At 39.9% G+C, this 18,953-nt stretch overlaps 1 protein-coding gene and 2 long non-coding RNA genes across 8 annotated transcripts in view; 2 read left to right on the top strand and 1 right to left on the bottom strand.

Moving 5' to 3' along the window:
• The first annotated feature begins 1,471 nt into the window (after positions 1 to 1,471).
• Positions 1,472 to 5,280, top strand: LOC124288463. Its single transcript, XR_006901461.1, has 3 exons — positions 1,472 to 2,124; positions 3,269 to 3,272; positions 5,270 to 5,280. It is a non-coding gene; the product is annotated as an uncharacterized LOC124288463 (long non-coding RNA).
• Positions 5,281 to 8,777: 3,497 nt separating this feature from the next.
• The window catches only part of LOC124288454 (alpha-1,6-mannosyl-glycoprotein 2-beta-N-acetylglucosaminyltransferase-like), a 97,618-nt gene continuing 87,442 nt past the window's right edge, over positions 8,778 to 18,953 (bottom strand). For 4 of the 6 annotated variants that reach the window (XM_046724969.1, XM_046724971.1, XM_046724972.1 and 1 more), the window contains exons 5-10: positions 18,816 to 18,946; positions 13,807 to 13,882; positions 12,707 to 12,796; positions 12,352 to 12,476; positions 9,509 to 11,818; positions 8,778 to 9,174 (exon numbers count right to left, since the gene is read on the bottom strand). In XM_046724969.1, the coding sequence (XP_046580925.1) occupies positions 11,596 to 11,818; positions 12,352 to 12,476; positions 12,707 to 12,796; positions 13,807 to 13,882; positions 18,816 to 18,946 (645 nt within the window). In that variant the 3' untranslated portion in view covers positions 8,778 to 9,174; positions 9,509 to 11,595. The remainder of the gene's footprint in view (positions 9,175 to 9,508; positions 11,819 to 12,351; positions 12,477 to 12,706; positions 12,797 to 13,806; positions 13,883 to 18,815; positions 18,947 to 18,953) is intronic. The other 2 variants (XM_046724975.1, XM_046724970.1) reach the window with 2 other exon arrangements.
• On the top strand, positions 9,248 to 9,767 carry LOC124288455. Its single transcript, XR_006901458.1, has 3 exons — positions 9,248 to 9,312; positions 9,522 to 9,617; positions 9,676 to 9,767. It is a non-coding gene; the product is annotated as an uncharacterized LOC124288455 (long non-coding RNA).

Genomic DNA, 18,953 nt, shown 5'->3' with positions numbered 1-18,953 from the left:
CATCTGTGTCTGAAAGATTGGTTCTTTGCAATGTAAGACTCATGAGAGATGGTTGGTCCACCTGCAGCCTGAGTGCCATTCTGGTGCTGTGCATTGTCTGTAGTGCAGCCCTAGCTTCCTACTTGAACATGATCGCCTCCATTGCCTGGACGAGTGTCTGGCGGAGGTGTGGACAGTCAGTGACATTCTCCGGATGTAGGACTTGTTATCCTGCTTTGCACAAGGCCTCAGGCTGATCCAACACAAACTGTTCTCTGGAAGACAATATATTGTGAGTGTGGCATCCATGTTAGTATGCAATAGGGGCTAGCACAAAGAAACTGGCAACAGCCTTGACTAACTTCTCTCAGTGGTATTTAGAAGCTGGTATGACAATCAGGAACAATGTTTTTTATGGATAGACAACCTCTTTATTGCAATGAATGCGATGTTTTGATGCAGATACTAACACCATCATCACTTGCTTGATAACGGTGTTAGCATCTACACTGAAACGTTGCATCCATTGCAATAGAGAAGTTGTCTTTCAATAACATAATCATTCCTGTTCAAGTCTTGACTAGTATAACAAGCTATGCCTTCATGATGTATGTCACAGAATAAGTGCAATAGTCTGGAATGTGACCTTGCACCTCATCGGAAACACATCACGTGACAATAAGTGTAAAGATCAGCATTGCTTCCGCCACCGAAACCGACGTAATGTGATATGACTGAAAAGACTGATGTTAAGAAGACTTACAAAGTGGCCTGAAGAAGTCTGATCTTGAAACCAACAGATTAACCTTAAGGCATTTTCAGGACCTAACTGACGAGATACAATGTCTTACTGTGTACTTCACGGTGGGTGTGACGTAAAGAGGGTTAAAGTCAACAGCTAAAAAGTAAAACAAATTAACAAACCCTCTGTCATGCTGAACCTGTCCAATTAGTTTTGAGAAAAGACGAGCAAACAAGAAATATTGTTTTTACATGGAATTAAGTAACTATAATGTAATAAGTATATGAGAATTGATATGTATGAGATGGGTGGAAGCCTGAAGTTCTGTCACTGGGTAGGTTACAGTAGCTGAGTGGTGGATATTGCAAAATGTTTGCAATTTTAACATCTTAAGGCATTAACTCGTGCAAATGTTTTGTCTTCCCAGTAGTGACCAGTTGAGTTGTCAAGATTGTGTTGGGCATTGGTAGCAGTCATCTCTTCCAGTGCTGGATAATTGATCAACTTGCATCTGACCACCAGGTGACGTGCTGTGAGGCTTGTAACACCAAAACCTGTCACTGCTACCATTACACTTGGTGAAATAATGATATCTTACTCAACTTACTAAACTGGCCAGGAGTTTTGTCATCTAAAATGCTGTAATTCTCTGTGCAGCGTCATGCCCCTTAACCATAACCATGTTGTGTTTGACCAAGTTGGTGAATGTCTGTTATCTCCATCAGTTTCGGCTGTTGTTAGCACTTGCAAGACTCTTACATTGTACTATGAATAAAGGGGCACCTGCAAGACTGTTGTAGTGTTCCCCAAAGGAAGGGGCACCTGCAGGACTATTGGAGTGTTCCTTGAAGGAAGGGGCACCTGCAGGACTATTGGAGTGTTCCTTTAAGGAAGGGGCACCTGCAGGACTATTGGAGTGTTCCTTTAAGGAAGGGGCACCTGCAGGACTATTGGAGTGTTCCTTTAAGGAAGGGGCACCTGCAGGACTATTGGAGTGTTCCTTTAAGGAAGGGCATTTTGAAGATTTTAACACTGTTCTCTGAAATAAGGGACACTCTCAAGACTATTACAGCATTCCCTGAAGGAAGGGGCACTCTCAAGACTGTTACAGCATTCCCTAGAGGAAGGGGCACTCTCAAGACTGTTACAGCATTCCCTGAAGGAAGGGGCACTCTCAAGGCTGTTACAGCATTCCCTGAAGGAAGGGGCACTCTCAAGGCTGTTACAGCATTCCCTGAATGAAGGGGAACCTGCAAGACTGTTACAGCATTCCCCGAAGGAAGGGGCACTGTAACAGTGCCTTATGAAGGAGGATGTAAGTAGAGAAACAGTTGACAGTGTTCTCTAAAGGTTGGGGCACCTTCAACACTGTTGCACTTCTCTGAAGGAAGGGGTACATGCCAGTTCAATGTATTTTCCTAAATAATCATATTTATCGCAGTAGCTAATGGTACAGATGTTTAATGTGATAAGTAACTCATTTTTGAAATTGGTGTATTTGTTTATAGGTTAAAATCTTAATCTTATCTACATACATCTCAGCCATCAAGAAATGTTGGTTTGATGTGCACTTTGTTACAAATTTAAGCTATAGCAATGTCAGTCAAGATAATCAATCTTTTGTTACTTTGTGTGATGATATCAATTATGTGGTTACATATCAGTATTCTCAAGCCTAGGAAGTCGCCGACCTTGGCTTGATGGTTTAACTTCCACCATGTTCATTGAAACAAATCCAGATGATGCAACTGACCTCGTCTATTTTGTGACCTAGATTCAATGCAAGTCCATCATAACATGCATGTATTTAACAAAAAAATATATATCTTTCATATTACCTAGATTTTTTTAGGATTGTTTTCAAGTTGTAGTGCTTCACAGTTTTGATTCAGGGTTGGCATGATTGGTGTGTGATTTCATTGTTATTCATCTTGATATTTCGGCCTCTGTGGAGAGTATTGTGACTGGTTGATAATTTCTTGTTTCTTGCTTATCCCCTTGTTTTCTCCTTGCCTGTCTGTACAAGTACCTTTCATCATGCTGTGTGTGACGATCTCTATCCTGCTTATCCCCTTGTTTTCTCCTTGCCTGTCTGTACAAGTACCTTTCATCATGCTGTGTGTGACGATCTCTATCCTGCTTATCGCCTTGTTTGCTCCTTGCCTATCTATACAAGTTACCTTTCATCATGCTGTGTATGACGATCTCTATCCTGCTTATCCCCTTGTTTGCTCCTTGCCTGTCTATACAAGTTACCTTTCATCATGCTGTGTGTGACGATCTCTATCCTGCTTATCGCCTTGTTTGCTCCTTGCCTATCTATACAAGTTACCTTTCATCATGCTGTGGGTGACGATCTCTATCTTTTAGTGCTGCGAAACTGCCAAAACATAAACCTCAGTGATGTCCTCCTGTTCCACAACTACTCTCATCTTGTAGCCCAGTTGTCGAAAGCAACGACGAGTTGTGTCCCTTTGGTGTATCAGAATCCTATGATCGTGGGTTCTAATTCGAGATTTGCCCTGATTTTGTTTCTAGGTTTGTTAGGACTGTATACTGTACCCACATTTCCACCATTGTTCTAACCCTTTCTTGCCAGTCTGTCCCTGTGTCTCTATTTAACATGGGATCACTGGCACAAAGTGATCAGTGCTAGGAATATATAACTCATACTTGGATTTACAATAGTGGTACACCATTCCCTTTATGCAAGTGTATCCCGTGTAGTTCATGTAGCAATGCTGTTTGTGTATTTTATGTACTGCATTTAGGTTTGTTATGTTTTGTACAGCTTAACATATTCATTTACCGTTTCTGTGACATGGAAGCACCAACTGTGTCGCATGTTGTGCAGGACCTAGCTGATATGACTTGTATCACACCTGCTGCCAAGGGAGGAAATTGCTATAAGTGGAATCTCGGATTTCGGTTTCGCAAAACACTGCCAGTTTCATGAAGCTAATGAATTCCATGCAATAAGAGATCTTGTGTCAGGCGTATCATAGATTTCTTGTGTCAGAGGCTGAAGAAGACCTTTTGCTGACCGTTATTTACCAAGTATATAATAGAATACTTAGCACTTTCTGTATGGCTGTGATATGTATCTAAATGAGTGTTGTCATGGTGACATGGCAGAATAGTCGTTGTGAGTTATTTTTTTTAATTTATCATTCTCTCAGTATACAAGGTTTTGTTGTCAGACATACTAGATGTGAGCCTAGCAGACTGTGTATATAAGCTGATGAAACAGCATTCTTTTATTTCTGATTGAATTTGAATGTTATATTTTATAATCGTGTGATAACTTGAGTTGCTGCATCTGACTGTTGTATCCTCCAGGAAATATCTTGGTCAGAAGTTGTACGTTGTGTGTCGGTGTGCTTTGTATGTTTCTTCTACACGTCAGTGGGCAGGCGAGCACCATTAAGTTCCAACTTTCTTCTGTGTGAGGATTGACTGAGCCATCATGCTAGACAACAAATTAAACACAAATAAAAAGTCCAAATGTTAAGTGACATTGTGTTTTGTTTGGGGAGTCATAGACAGAACTGGTTGTCAGTAACCTATGCTTGCTGTAACATCAGGTATAGCTGATCAAGCATTATTAGTCTCTGTGTTGTTTAATGCCGCTTTCAGCAATAATCCAGCAGTGTATCTGTTTGGGTTGGTTGGTTGGTTGGTTGGTTGGTTGATGCTTCACTCAGCAATATTCCATCTATATGGCAGCGGTCTGTAAATAATGAGTCTGAACAAGACAATCCAGTGATCAACAGCATGAACATCAATCTATTAAATTCGGATATGAAGTGTCAACCAAGTCAGCGAGCCTGACCACCTGATCCTGTTAGTTGCCTCTCACGACAAGCATGGGTTACTGACGACCAATTCTAACCCAGATCTTCACTTGCCAACTGTTTGGGACACCAGAAATGGGCTTCATTCAATGTACAGAGGATGGAAGCCTTTGGTGTGTCAAGCGTCCTATTTAATGGTCATCTGTCTGTGCTGGGCAATGATCAGTAAGGATATTGTTTTTGTCTATACAACAGCTACTGACTCTACCTACAGGAGCGACCTGTGGTATTTCAACAATTCCCTGTGGGATGCTGGGGCAGGTCCCGGTACTGGTTGTGAAGTGGTGATGTGTCTCCCAGCTTGATGTGTTGAAAGACGTTAGCAGATGAGACTTGTTGTTACCTTGCCTGGCCCCAGCATTACAGGAATAAAACAAAGTGACTGGCTCGGAGACGTTGTCTGTCTGAGTGGGATGTCGGGTGGTATCTCAGTTAGCTGTTGTGATATACATGCAATAATCTGGAATGTGACATTAAACATAACCTGTGTTAGGACGGCAGCCCTAAAGGCCCACCAGGGTCAGGTTTGGGGTGCAGAAGGAAGCTCATGCTTTCACCCACTGATCTACCAGACCCAGATTTGGGATATTTATATAACAATGGCACTTGGAACAGATACACATAAAGGGGGAATTACTGTGATGTAAACTCTGATGTGAGGGAAGAATATGCTCGGAAATGTTGTGCCTGTAAGATTACAGAATTTAACATATTTTATATTTAGCAATATCATGGCGGGGGACACCAGAAATGGGCATCACACATTGTACCCATGTGGGGAATCGAACCCGGGGTCTTTGCCAGGAAGCACTAGGCAACAGAATAAGGATGCTAGCTGATACAAGACAAACACAACAAGTAAATATGATCAAATATAGGTTTATTCATAAGTCATTGCACCTCATGGACAAGATGACAAGTGAGACACAAACCGGTCCCCTCTCAAATCACCACCAGCCTTCTACATTCAGTCAGTCCTGGAGAAGTCTAATGATCTGAGAGGACACTGGGCTGTGCTGGTATGTTAACAAGGTGAAGATGATGGATGTGGGACCAGTAGCGATAATACTGTACATCATCACAACAGTCTACATCCTACAGCAGCTGCAGCAACTACACGGCAGAGTGAACAGTGGCAAGTAAACTCTCCACATCTGTCAAGAATTCTGAAGTCCACATGGGAAACATTTTTAATCTGTTAAATTATCAACCACCAAAAGCATAATAGGTTTGTTTCTTTATATGTTAGAATTAGGGATGTATTTAATACAACAACAGGCAAAATACAACTGATAGAAATATACACAGTTTAAATGCAGGGGATGAAAAGGTAAGTGACCCAGTAGAGACATTCCCAGCCCAACATGCTCAAGATGAGACAGACAAAACTGTTCAACCAAACCAGAAAACAGAACCAATTGAATTTATAAATATCTCTTAAAACGTGAGGAGGACCTCCCATTGCATGTTAAGGTCAGGGATAGTATGTTACCAAGGGAGGCAACTCTGGTGGTACCTAGTATGTAAGTCACAGTGTAACAGTATTATATTTTGTTTTACTGTTTTTAATATGAAGGCAATCATGATAGTATAAATGCTAATCTGTAAGAAAAGAATGCAAATGATTTTCCTAGCACTGTTTTTGGCGTTATTGCATTTTCCCACTTTTCACATGTAACTATCAACATTGCCATTTTCCACTATTGTTTATTGGTGCTCTTCGCAAATTCAAATAATCTGATTGTTATAAAAACCCTTTATGCTTCATCTGGTAGGATCACAGACTACAGATTGCAGAATGGGGACCATTTTGGCAGTGTTATTCTAGCGCCATACTGCAGGATCACTGACTATGGACTGTACCACAGGGCCATTGAGGCAGAGCTGGCTCCATATAGAAGGGTCACAGACTATGGACTGCAGGCTACAGGGCCATTGAGGCAGAGCTGGCACCATATAGGAGCACCAGATTGCCAAATGAAGGACCTATTTGGCAGTGTTTTGGCTCCATATAGAAGGGTCACAGACTATGGACTGCAGGCTACAGGGCCATTGAGGCAGAGCTGGCTCCATATAGGAGCACCAGATTGCCAAATGAAGGACCTATTTGGCAGTGTTTTGGCTCCATACAGAAGGGTCACAGACTATGGACTGCAGGCTACAGGGCCATTGAGGCAGAGCTGGCTCCATATAGGAGCACCAGATTGCCAAATGAAGGACCTATTTGGCAGTGTTTTGGCTCCATATAGAAGGGTCACAGACTATGGACTGCAGGCTACAGGGCCATTGAGGCAGAGCTGGCTCCATATAGGAGCACCAGATTGCCAAATGAAGGACCTATTTGGCAGTGTTTTGGCTCCATATAGAAGGGTCACAGACTATGGACTGCAGGCTACAGGGCCATTGAGGCAGAGCTGGCACCATATAGGAGCACCAGATTGCCAAATGAAGGACCTATTTGGCAGTGTTTTGGCTCCATACAGAAGGGTCACAGACTATGGACTGCAGGCTACAGGGCCATTGAGGCAGAGCTGGCACCATATAGGAGCACCAGATTGCCAAATGAAGGACCTATTTGGCAGTGTTTTGGCTCCATATAGAAGGGTCACAGACTATGGACTGCAGGCTACAGGGCCATTGAGGCAGAGCTGGCTCCATATAGGAGCACCAGATTGCCAAATGAAGGACCTATTTGGCAGTGTTTTGGCTCCATACAGAAGGGTCACAGACTATGGACTGCAGGCTACAGGGCCATTGAGGCAGAGCTGGCTCCATATAGGAGCACCAGATTGCCAAATGAAGGACCTATTTGGCAGTGTTTTGGCTCCATATAGAAGGGTCACAGACTATGGACTGCAGGCTACAGGGCCATTGAGGCAGAGCTGGCACCATATAGGAGCACCAGATTGCCAAATGAAGGATCTATTTGGCAGTGGTCACAGACTATGGACTGCAGGCTACAGGGCCATTGAGGCAGAGCTGGCTCCATATAGGAGCACCAGATTGCCAAATGAAGGACCTATTTGGCAGTGTTTTGGCTCCATATAGAAGGGTCACAGACTATGGACTGCAGGCTACAGGGCCATTGAGGCAGAGCTGGCTCCATATAGGAGCACCAGATTGCCAAATGAAGGACCTATTTGGCAGTGTTTTGGCTCCATACAGAAGGGTCACAGACTATGGACTGCAGGCTACAGGGCCATTGAGGCAGAGCTGGCTCCATACAGGAGCACCAGATTGCCAAATGAAGGACCTATTTGGCAGTGTTTCAACTTTCAACAGTATTCCAGTTACATCACAGTATTTCAGCTTAAAACAAACTGTTCTGGAACCAACAGGGACTGACAAACCTAGAAACTCATCGGAGGTGAACCAGGATTCCAGCTGACAATCTACGTTTCTCTCCTGCCCAATGGAACCAACTCTGTCAAACAAAGACGTGTCAAAGTATGCATTGTTTGCTGTAATATGCCTCTGAAGTTATCTTGGACCAGACAGAATCCACCCTATAGTACGTGAAATAAGGATATCGAGCGTCTGTGCATGGATTAGGTGTCAAGGGAACAGCATCCGACACGGCCCAGATGACAGTTTTCACATGAAGTAGAAAGAAACATCACTATACATTTCTACAAGTTGTCCTGAAGCTGGATATAAATGAAATATTTCAGTACCAGTATATATCATAGAATAACAGCTTCTATCAGTGAGTTATCACACCAAATAACTTCATACATCAGAAACAAACAAGCCTGATGCTTGCAGCTGAATGACATAAGCCTGTAACAACTGGGCTAGGTATCTATTGCACGCAACCTCAGAGTTCTCTCCCCTTAAGACCTTTGACCCTTTGACCTTAAGAGATGAATCAACCCCCCAAAAATCATTCAACATTCCATCTTATTAACTCTGTCGAATTCTGTAGCTTCATATACAAGGGACCATTCATTATTTGCCGATGGGGGGCCAATGATTTCCAGTGAAGTCTCGCAATCAAATAAATACCTGACACTGTGATGTCCTGTGGAGTTGTGTCCCCTCTGTACAAGATTAAATCCCATTCAAAAAGTGAAGTGACGTTGGTAAGTACCAACTGAGTTTCCAAGATGACATGATATGTACTTTTTATCTTCCCACACATTTGATATGAAGTGAGGTGTTGATATGAATAAGCAGCTCCACATAAATACATATAAAACAAACAGGTTAAATGTATTTTATCAACATGCACATTAAATACTCTTTTCCAGACAACATATTTACAGGTGACAGAGTTGCATCTGCATGCATTGTCCACACAATAACAACAGCGACCACATGGCAGTGTGGCAAGCCCAGATCAATACAGCACTTGGTCAAGCCCCTCTGTGCAACCTTAATGCAATAACAGGAACTTTGGTTCTATAAACAATTTGCAGATAATTTTAACTGCATGGTGTTTAACATGTGGTTCATTTTATTTGACATGATGCTCCTCAGAAGAAATTGTTGATGACTGACACGAAGAATAAACAATTTAGGATCCTAAACTGAGGAGCTCGGTGCAACCTCACTCATGTGGGAAGACAGATGGAGATGCTAGGTTTGGGTGACATCTACCTGTAGCATCAAGGTAAACTCCTGACATCTACCTGTAGATTCAAGGTAAACTCCTGACATCTACCTGAAGATTCAGGGTAAGCTGATATCTACATGTAGCATCAAGGTACACTCCTGACATCTACCTGTAGATTCAGGGTAAGCTGATATCTACATGTAGCATCAAGGTACACTCCTGACATCTACCTGTAGATTCAAGGTAAGCAGACATCTACCTGTAGCATCAAGGTAAGCTGACATTTACATGTAGCATCAAGGTAAGCTGACATTTACATGTAGCATCAAGGTAAGCTGACATCTACCTGTAGATTCAAGGTAACTCCTTGACATCTACCTGTAGCATCAAGGTAAGCTGACATCTACCTGTAGCATCAAGGTAAGCTGACATCTACCTGTAGATTCAAGGTACCGGTAATCCCTTGACATCTACCTGTAGCATCAAGGTAAGCTGACATCTACCTGTAGCATCAAGGTAAGCTGACATCTACCTGTAGCATCAAGGTAAGCTACTGATGAAACATAACAAAGTATTTCCATCAAAGCAGTCCACATAATGTTCCATAATCTTACAAAATACTTTTTGTTTGAGAGGTGTCCTTTTATATAAGGAAACAAAATGGCCGAAGCTGCAGTACTGCATGCTGCCTCAAGCCAAAGCAACTCAAATGTTGACATAACTCACAAGACTGTCAGCTTTCAAAACATAATCTACATCATTCAAACCATGATCTAAATCAATCACGCAAATAGGATGTGAGAGATGAGATGAGTTTGGCCATTACTGAAACACGTTGGCACATTATAATCACTGAAACATGTACGGACCAAGAATAAACAGGAAAGCTGATCAGGGTTGTGTCAAAAATCTCTTGAACTCCTTGTTACATGTTTATACATCTAGAATATGTCGCCCATCACACATGTCCAATGTAATCTATGTTTTTTCCCAAAAAAATGGTGAATTGAGGAGGTATGAATTAAACTATGAACTTCAGACTTCACAGGGGACACACATTGTTTCTGACAAAGTGAATGACACATTGGTCACACAATGGTGAGGAAGATAACTTTAAACACAGGATATTACACACTAACGTCTAGTCTTTGAAGTCAAAATATTTTACAGAAAGAACAGTATTAATTCTCTTTAATATATAGCTAAAAGATCCTAGAGACTGCAATAATCTGGATTTGCAAGGAGAGTGTTGGATGGCTTGTTTTAGGGTCTCCATGGTAACGTATTCAGTGATGTGGAGATATTATTGAGAAATTAGATTTTTAGCAGCCAAGAAGAAATATTTCAGTCACATCCTGACTGAATTCTTGGAAACAAGCAAAAACGCAAACAGTCAATGTTGATGTGATATGTACCCTACGTCAGGTTGTTCAGAAACAACAAGAAGACATTGACAACAACAAGTTCAAGACGACCATTAGTAATATCTGACTTTGTTAACAGCATGAACAACATGGTATATTCATACAATGTTCAAGAAGCAGTGAAATCATCACAGGTGTAAACAGTTTTGCCTTCAAGCATGATAGGACTTCATAATTGAATTGCTAACAGCCTGATACAAATTTAATTACAAAGCAAAACACAAACCATCAAAGTTTTCAATTTACATGTACAAAGCCATTAGAGATTTATGGACCGACCATTAAATAGACAATAAAGAGGGGGTGGGGGTGGGGAAGTGGGTGGTGGAGAGGAGGGGTGTGTGTGGGGTGGAAATTGTTGGAAACAGACTATTTGTCCAGTTACTGCTTTAACACATACAATTCTTCCATAATGAAGAGGGGGAGCCACATAATTCTCTTCATGACGTCCATTATGTCAAGTGAACAATTTGTTTGTTGTTAAACTGGAGGCAGTATATATTCTGACTGGATATTCTGGGATAAATGATATTTTTCAAACAGATCCTGGTACCCCTCCTCTGGAATAAGAATGGTCAGCCATAACAAGCAAGACTTCTATCACATCCGAAAATATTGCATTCAAGAAAGAAAAAGTATAACTTGCAGTCGTACAAAATACAATGACAAGTTTTCACATGATTCTGTGAAAATACTGAGGATTGCTACCAGTTCAACCCAAATGATTTGATCATTCTCTCTGAAATAAGATGACTTCATTAACTTGGAAAGATTCAAAGATGAATTAAACCATATCATCTGAAGAGAAAACCCCTAAAAATCAGGCTTGTCATGAGACACAACCTTGCACATTAAAATGACAAAATATCTGGATGAAACAGGAGATGATAATCATACTATTTCACATGAAACAATGTTATTGTTAAACTTTTAAATACAATCAGGTTAGTAAGATGAGATTGTTCAAAGTTCATGTTCTTCCTTCTTGTGAGTGCACCTTCTGGAATCCAAGATGTCCGACTGTGCCGTCTGCTCCAACTATCACCTAACTGTGGTGTTTCTGTACAAGAAACTCAGGCACATTTCATGGTCCCTGTTATCACCCCATCCACCATTAGCTTTGGGGTCTCTTAGTTTGAAACGGGAATCCCCGGCCACTGATAGCACATTAGGAAACAGATATTGTTTGTTTTTAGCAATTAACTCCTCCACTTTCTTCAGCTTTCCCCCAGGATTGCAGCTCTTGCCCTTCATGTGCATCCCACTGAAAGAGAAATGAACAAACTGTTTACTGAGCAAGACCGAGGGATACAACATATATACAAGATATACCTCTGAAAACAGTGAGTGAGTTATTATGGGTGGGGGTGGGGTGTGGGGTGGGTGAGGGGGTGGGTGGGCACATCTCACCTATCCCCCAAAATATTTTCCCCTGAGGTGCATTTCCCCCTAATCTTTCCACTTCATGATTTATGTGCACCCCCCTCTTTTCCAAAATCCCGGATCTGCCCCTGGATAGCTAAGGAAAGTAACTCTGCAGAGTGTGTTCTGGCAGACCACTGTCAACAATGCAGGTTGAAACCGTAGAGTTGTGTCCCTTAGATTAGAAGTTTCCTTCTGCTGTTAGTACCTGGGTTAACAGCACTACACATACGGTTTTCTTCAAAGTGGTAAAAGTCTACCAGCAGTGTAACTTTAGGCTTTATTTCAACAATAACAGCTGCAAAGCCATTAAATAACAGAAATACTATTCTATAATGCAACTATCAGTAGGACTGGTCTATAACCAACTCTTACCATTCACCGATGTGGAAGATCCGACTAGCTTTCATCTTGATGGTGCGGATCTTGTTGGGGATGCACTTCATGCTGAGATGCTGAATGGTCCAGTCCCAGTTGTAGTCGTCATGGAGACAAAACTCCTGGTACACAAAAACATTACAATTACAAATAACACACTTAGGAGTTGGTTTGTTGATGGCATGTGTCAACCAATTCAGCAAGCCTGACCACCCGATCCCGTTAGTCACCTCTTATTCATCTCCAGATTCCCAATGGGGTGACAAGCAAAGGGTGCTGTGGACTGACCTAACCTTGATTAAAACTGTTCACTAAAGCCACAGTTGCAGCTGGACGCAAACAACCTACTTACCTTAAAACATTTCTTGATTTCATTCCACAACACCCTGGTGAACACCATCCCCATGTTATGTTTGGAGGAAATCCAGTAGGCCCGCTCAACCTGGCAACACACATGAAGACGTTTAATACAAGTAATCTTAGATGTTTTACTGACACGCAAGGGGAATAACTCCTGCAGCACTGTTAAACTCAGTCTACATAAAATCATATTTGGTTACATCATTTTTATCAATGATTCTAGCAGCAGTCTTCAGTGAATGAATTTAGCAATATTCTAGCTATATGGCAGCGGTCAGTAAATAATCGAGTCTGGACCAGACAATCCAATGATCAACAGCAAGAGCATCAATCTACACAAATGGGATATGATGACATGTGTCAACCAAGTCAGCGAGCCTGACCGCCCGATCCCGTTAGTCACCTCTTACAACAAGCATAGATCACTGAAGATCAATTCTAACCCGGGAACTTCACTGGGGTAGCAGCCTTCAGACATAACTAAAGGATATCAGGATACGAAGCAGTCCTTCAGTGTAAGTAGGTACTCCTTATGTACTGAGCACAAAAAAAGAAAACTACTTAGCTGCAGGCATGGATTTAGTCCTACATCAGTTGAAACTGGTAAGGCTAGAGGTGAGGTGAGGTGAAATTGGGTTTAACGTCGTGCTTGAGAATATTTCGCTCATATGAGGACGTGCATGTGTGTGTATGTGTATGTGCGGCTGCTTGTACTAGCCCAGACTTAAGCTGGTTTTATAGTGCTAGCCCACTTAGATACCATGCCGCAGTGAAGCATGAATACCCCACTCAGACACAGTATACCGACTCCGAGCCGACCAGTCCTTGTTGTACCCATTAATGCTGAGCGCCAGGCAGGGACCAACAATTACCATATTTTGACGTCTTTTGGTATGACGCGGTTGGGGATCGAACCCGCGACCTTCCGCTCTCCGGGCGGACGCTCTAACCACTACACCACGGAGGCAGACAGTAAGGCTAGAGCAGTACGGCTTTTCACATTGTTACTTTGGATGACACTGAACTACATGTTTACGGATGCCCAAGACTGAGACCAGTGAGTGAAGGATACAGAAAGAGGATGCTACTTACTTTGCCTGCGTTGGCCTGGTAGTTCTGGACTTTGTCGTAGTTGCCGATGACCAGCATACGGCAGTCCTTACAGTCCCTGCAATCACAGACACACATGTGACAGGCTGTGATGTCATAACGATTGTGACGCCATGTTTGATGTGATTTCATAACTAATATCATGCCATGTTTAATGTGATGTCATATCTAATATCTTGCCATACTTGATGTATGATTTCACATCTAATATCATGCCATGTTTTATGTGATGTCATATCTAATGTCTTGCCATACTTGATGCATGATTTCACATCTAATATCATGCCATGTTTAATGTGATGTCATATCTAATATCATGCCATATTTGATGTATGATTTCATAACTAATATCATGCCATGTTTAATGTGATGTCATATCTAATGTCATGCCATGTTTAATGTGATGTCATATCTAATATCATGCCATGTTTAATTTGATGTCATATCTAATGTCATGCCATATCTGATGTGTGATTTCATAACTAATATCATGCCATGTTTAATGTGATGTCATATCTAATGTCATGCCATGTTTGATGTGATTTCATATCTAATATCATGCCATGTTTAATGTGATGTCATATCTAATATCATGCCATGTTTAATTTGATGTCATATCTAATATCATGCCATATCTGATGTGTGATTTCATAACTAATATCATGCCATGTTTAATGTGATGTCATATCTAATATCATGCCATGTTTAATGTGATGTCATATCTAATGTCATGCCATGTTTAATTTGATGTCATATCTAATATCATGCCATGTTTAATTTGATGTCATATCTAATGTCATGCCATATCTGATGTGTGATTTCATAACTAATATCATGCCATGTTTAATGTGATGTCATATCTAATGTCATGCCATACTTGATGTGTGATTCCATAACTAATATCATGCCATGTTTAATGTGATGTCATATCTAATGTCATGCCATATCTGATGTGTGATTTCATAACTAATATCATGCCATGTTTTATGTGATGTCATAACTAATATCATGCCATGTTTAATGTGATGTCATATCTAATGTCATGCCATATCTGATGTGTGATTTCATAACTAATATCATGCCATGTTTTATGTGATGTCATATCTAATATCATGCCGTGTTTAATGTGATGTAATATCTAATATCATGCCATGTTTAATTTGATGTCATATCTAATGTCATGCCATATCTGATGTGTGATTTCACATCTAATATCATGCCATGTTTTAATGTGATTTCACATCTAATGTCATGCCATGTTTAATGTGATGTCATATCTAATGTCATGCCATATCTGATGTGTGATTTCATAACGAATATCATGCCATGTTTTATGTGATGTCATAACTAATATCATGCCATGTTTAATGTGATGTCATATCTAATGTCATGCCATGTTTAATGTGATGTCATATCTAATATCATGCCAAGTTAAATTTGATGTCATATCTAATGTCATGCCATATCTGATGTGTGATTTCATATCTAATATCATGCCATGTTTTATGTGATGTAATATCTAATATCATGCCATGTTTAATGTGATGTCATATCTAATATCATGCCATATTTGATGTGATTTCATATCTAATATCATGCCATATTTGATGTGATGTCATATCTAATGTCATGCCATATCTGATGTGTGATTTCATATCTAATATCATGCCATGTTTTATGTGATGTAATATCTAATGTCATGCCATATCTGATGTGTGATTTCATATCTAATATCATGCCATGTTTTATGTGATGTAATATCTAATATCATGCCATGTTTAATGTGATGTCATATCTAATATCATGCCATATTTGATGTGATTTCATATCTAATATCATGCCATATTTGATGTGATGTCATATCTAATGTCATGCCATCTGATGTGTGATTTCATATCTAATATCATGCCATGTTTTATGTGATGTAATATCTAATATCATGCCATGTTTAATGTGATGTCATATCTAATATCATGCCATATTTGATGTGATTTCATATCTAATATCATGCCATATTTGATGTGATGTCATATCTAATGTCATGCCATATCTGATGTGTGATTTCATATCTAATATCATGCCATGTTTAATGTGATGTAATATCTAATATCATGCCATGTTTAATGTGATGTCATATCTAATATCATGCCATATTTGATGTGATTTCATATCTAATATCATGCCAAGTTAAATTTGATGTCATATCTAATGTCATGCCATGTTTAATGTGATGTCATATCTAATATCATGCCAAGTTAAATTTGATGTCATATCTAATGTCATGCCATATCTGATGTGTGATTTCATATCTAATATCATGCCATGTTTTATGTGATGTCATATCTAATATCATGCCATGTTTAATGTGATGTCATATCTAATATCATGCCATATTTGATGTGATTTCATATCTAATATCATGCCATATTTGATGTGATGTCATATCTAATATCATGCCATATTTGATGTGATTTCATATCTAATATCATGCCATGTTTAATTTGATGTCATATCTAATATCATGCCATGTTTAATTTGATGTCATATCTAATGTCATGCCATATCTGATGTGTGATTTCATAACTAATATCATGCCATGTTTAATGTGATGTCATATCTAATGTCATGCCATACTTGATGTATGATTCCATAACTAATATCATGCCATGTTTAATGTGATGTCATATCTAATGTCATGCCATATCTGATGTGTGATTTCATAACTAATATCATGCCATGTTTTATGTGATGTCATAACTAATATCATGCCATGTTTAATGTGATGTCATATCTAATGTCATGCCATATCTGATGTGTGATTTCATAACTAATATCATGCCATGTTTTATGTGATGTCATATCTAATATCATGCCGTGTTTAATGTGATGTAATATCTAATATCATGCCATGTTTAATTTGATGTCATATCTAATGTCATGCCATATCTGATGTGTGATTTCATAACTAATATCATGCCATGTTTAATGTGATTTCACATCTAATGTCATGCCATGTTTAATGTGATGTCATATCTAATGTCATGCCATATCTGATGTGTGATTTCATAACGAATATCATGCCATGTTTTATGTGATGTCATAACTAATATCATGCCATGTTTAATGTGATGTCATATCTAATATCATGCCATGTTTAATGTGATGTCATATCTAATATCATGCCATGTTTAATGTGTGATGTCATATCTAATATCATGCCATATTTAATGTGATTTCATATCTAATATCATGCCATGTTTTAATGTGATGTCATATCTAATATCATGCCATGTTTAATGTGATTTCATATCTAATATCATGCCATATTTGATGTGATGTCATATCTAATATCATGCCATATTTGATGTGATTTCATATCTAATATCATGCCATGTTTAATGTGATGTCATATCTAATATCATGCCAAGTTAAATTTGATGTCATATCTAATGTCATGCCATATCTGATGTGTGATTTCATATCTAATATCATGCCATGTTTTATGTGATGTAATATCTAATATCATGCCATGTTTAATGTGATGTCATATCTAATATCATGCCATATTTGATGTGATTTCATATCTAATATCATGCCATATTTGATGTGATGTCATATCTAATATCATGCCATATTTGATGTGATGTCATATCTAATATCATGCCATATTTGATGTGATTTCATATCTAATATCATGCCATGTTTAATGTGATGTCATATCTAATGTCATGCCATATTTGATGTATGATTTCATAACTGATATCATGCCATGTTTAATGTGATTTCACATCTAATGCCATACCATGTTTAATGTGATGTCATATCTAATATCATGCCATGTTTAATGTGATTTCACATCTAATGTCATACCATGTTTAATGTGATGTCATATCTAATGTCATGCCATGTGTAATGTGTTTTTATTACTAATGTCATAGTATATTTAATGTGATTTCATACCTAATGTCATGCCATGTTTGATGTGACTAATGGGATGCAATACCAGGCCTACAATAGTTATGACATGTAATGTAATTGTGTAATTCAGATCACCAACTGACACATGATACTTGACTCGACCAGTCCTGCTTCACTCAACACATTTACTGACACCAAAGAGTTTGTACTATTCAGCCATGGTTGAGTGGAGATAATATACTGAGTCTACATGTAGAGCCAGGTGACAGGTAAAATTAATTTGAAATATTTCAATATTTGAAATCTCATGCTGTTTTGTTTAAAAAGCGAAATGTACGAGTAAGCGAGTTGTAACTGAAAACACAGGATATCTATATCACAGATGTAGCTGCAGTAATGAATACACGCCTCCTCCCAGGAGGAAGTAACGACAAGCAACAGCTGGACAACACTGATAGATTGATTTATACAGACAAGGCAGACTACAGCTAATTTACTTTCAAAATGATAGAAAGAAAATGACCAAATGATAGGAAATGCCAGGACCTTGATAACAGCACTTATGTCTTTAATTCCACCTGTCTCGCACAGCAGTGGAAGTGGCTGCCAGACAATTGAATATTCAGATTACAACTATGGGACAGATCTGCGCTACTCCCTGGCAAGAGGAGCCTTTGTTGCAAAGAACAATACTACTAACTTGATAAGAAGAGTGCACTGTTTGAAACTGCTTCTCATCAAACCAACTTCATGTATCCCTGAACTGCAACCCTTCAGCCCATGTGACCTGACATGCTACAGCCCATGTGACCCAACACCCTGCAGCCCATGTGACCCAACACCCTGAAGCCCATGTGACCTGACACCCTGCAGCCCATGTGACCCAACACCCTGAAGCCCATGTGACCTGACAGCCTGCAGCCCATGTGACCCAACATGCTACAGCACATGTGACCTGACACCCTGCAGCCCATTTGATCTGACACCCTGCAGCCCATTTGACCTGACATCCTACAGCCCATGTGACCCGACACCCTGCAGCCCATGTGAGATATGCTTCTGCGTCTACGTACTTGTTGGCGAGGTTCTGCATCATCTGCAGGATGGTGAGGACGTCCTCCGTGACGTAGTAGTCGTCCTCCAGCAGCAGCACCATCCCGTCATAGTTCTTCATCACATCCAGGTCCTCAAATGCATGATGAAGCTGCAAC

The sequence above is a fragment of the Haliotis rubra genome, unplaced genomic scaffold (genome assembly GCF_003918875.1).
Source record: "Haliotis rubra isolate DU_JTF1 unplaced genomic scaffold, ASM391887v1 Scf418, whole genome shotgun sequence".
Lineage (NCBI taxonomy): Eukaryota > Metazoa > Mollusca > Gastropoda > Lepetellida > Haliotidae > Haliotis > Haliotis rubra.
The sequence above is the reverse complement of the archived record's forward strand: the minus strand, read 5'-3'. Positions and strand labels throughout refer to the sequence as shown.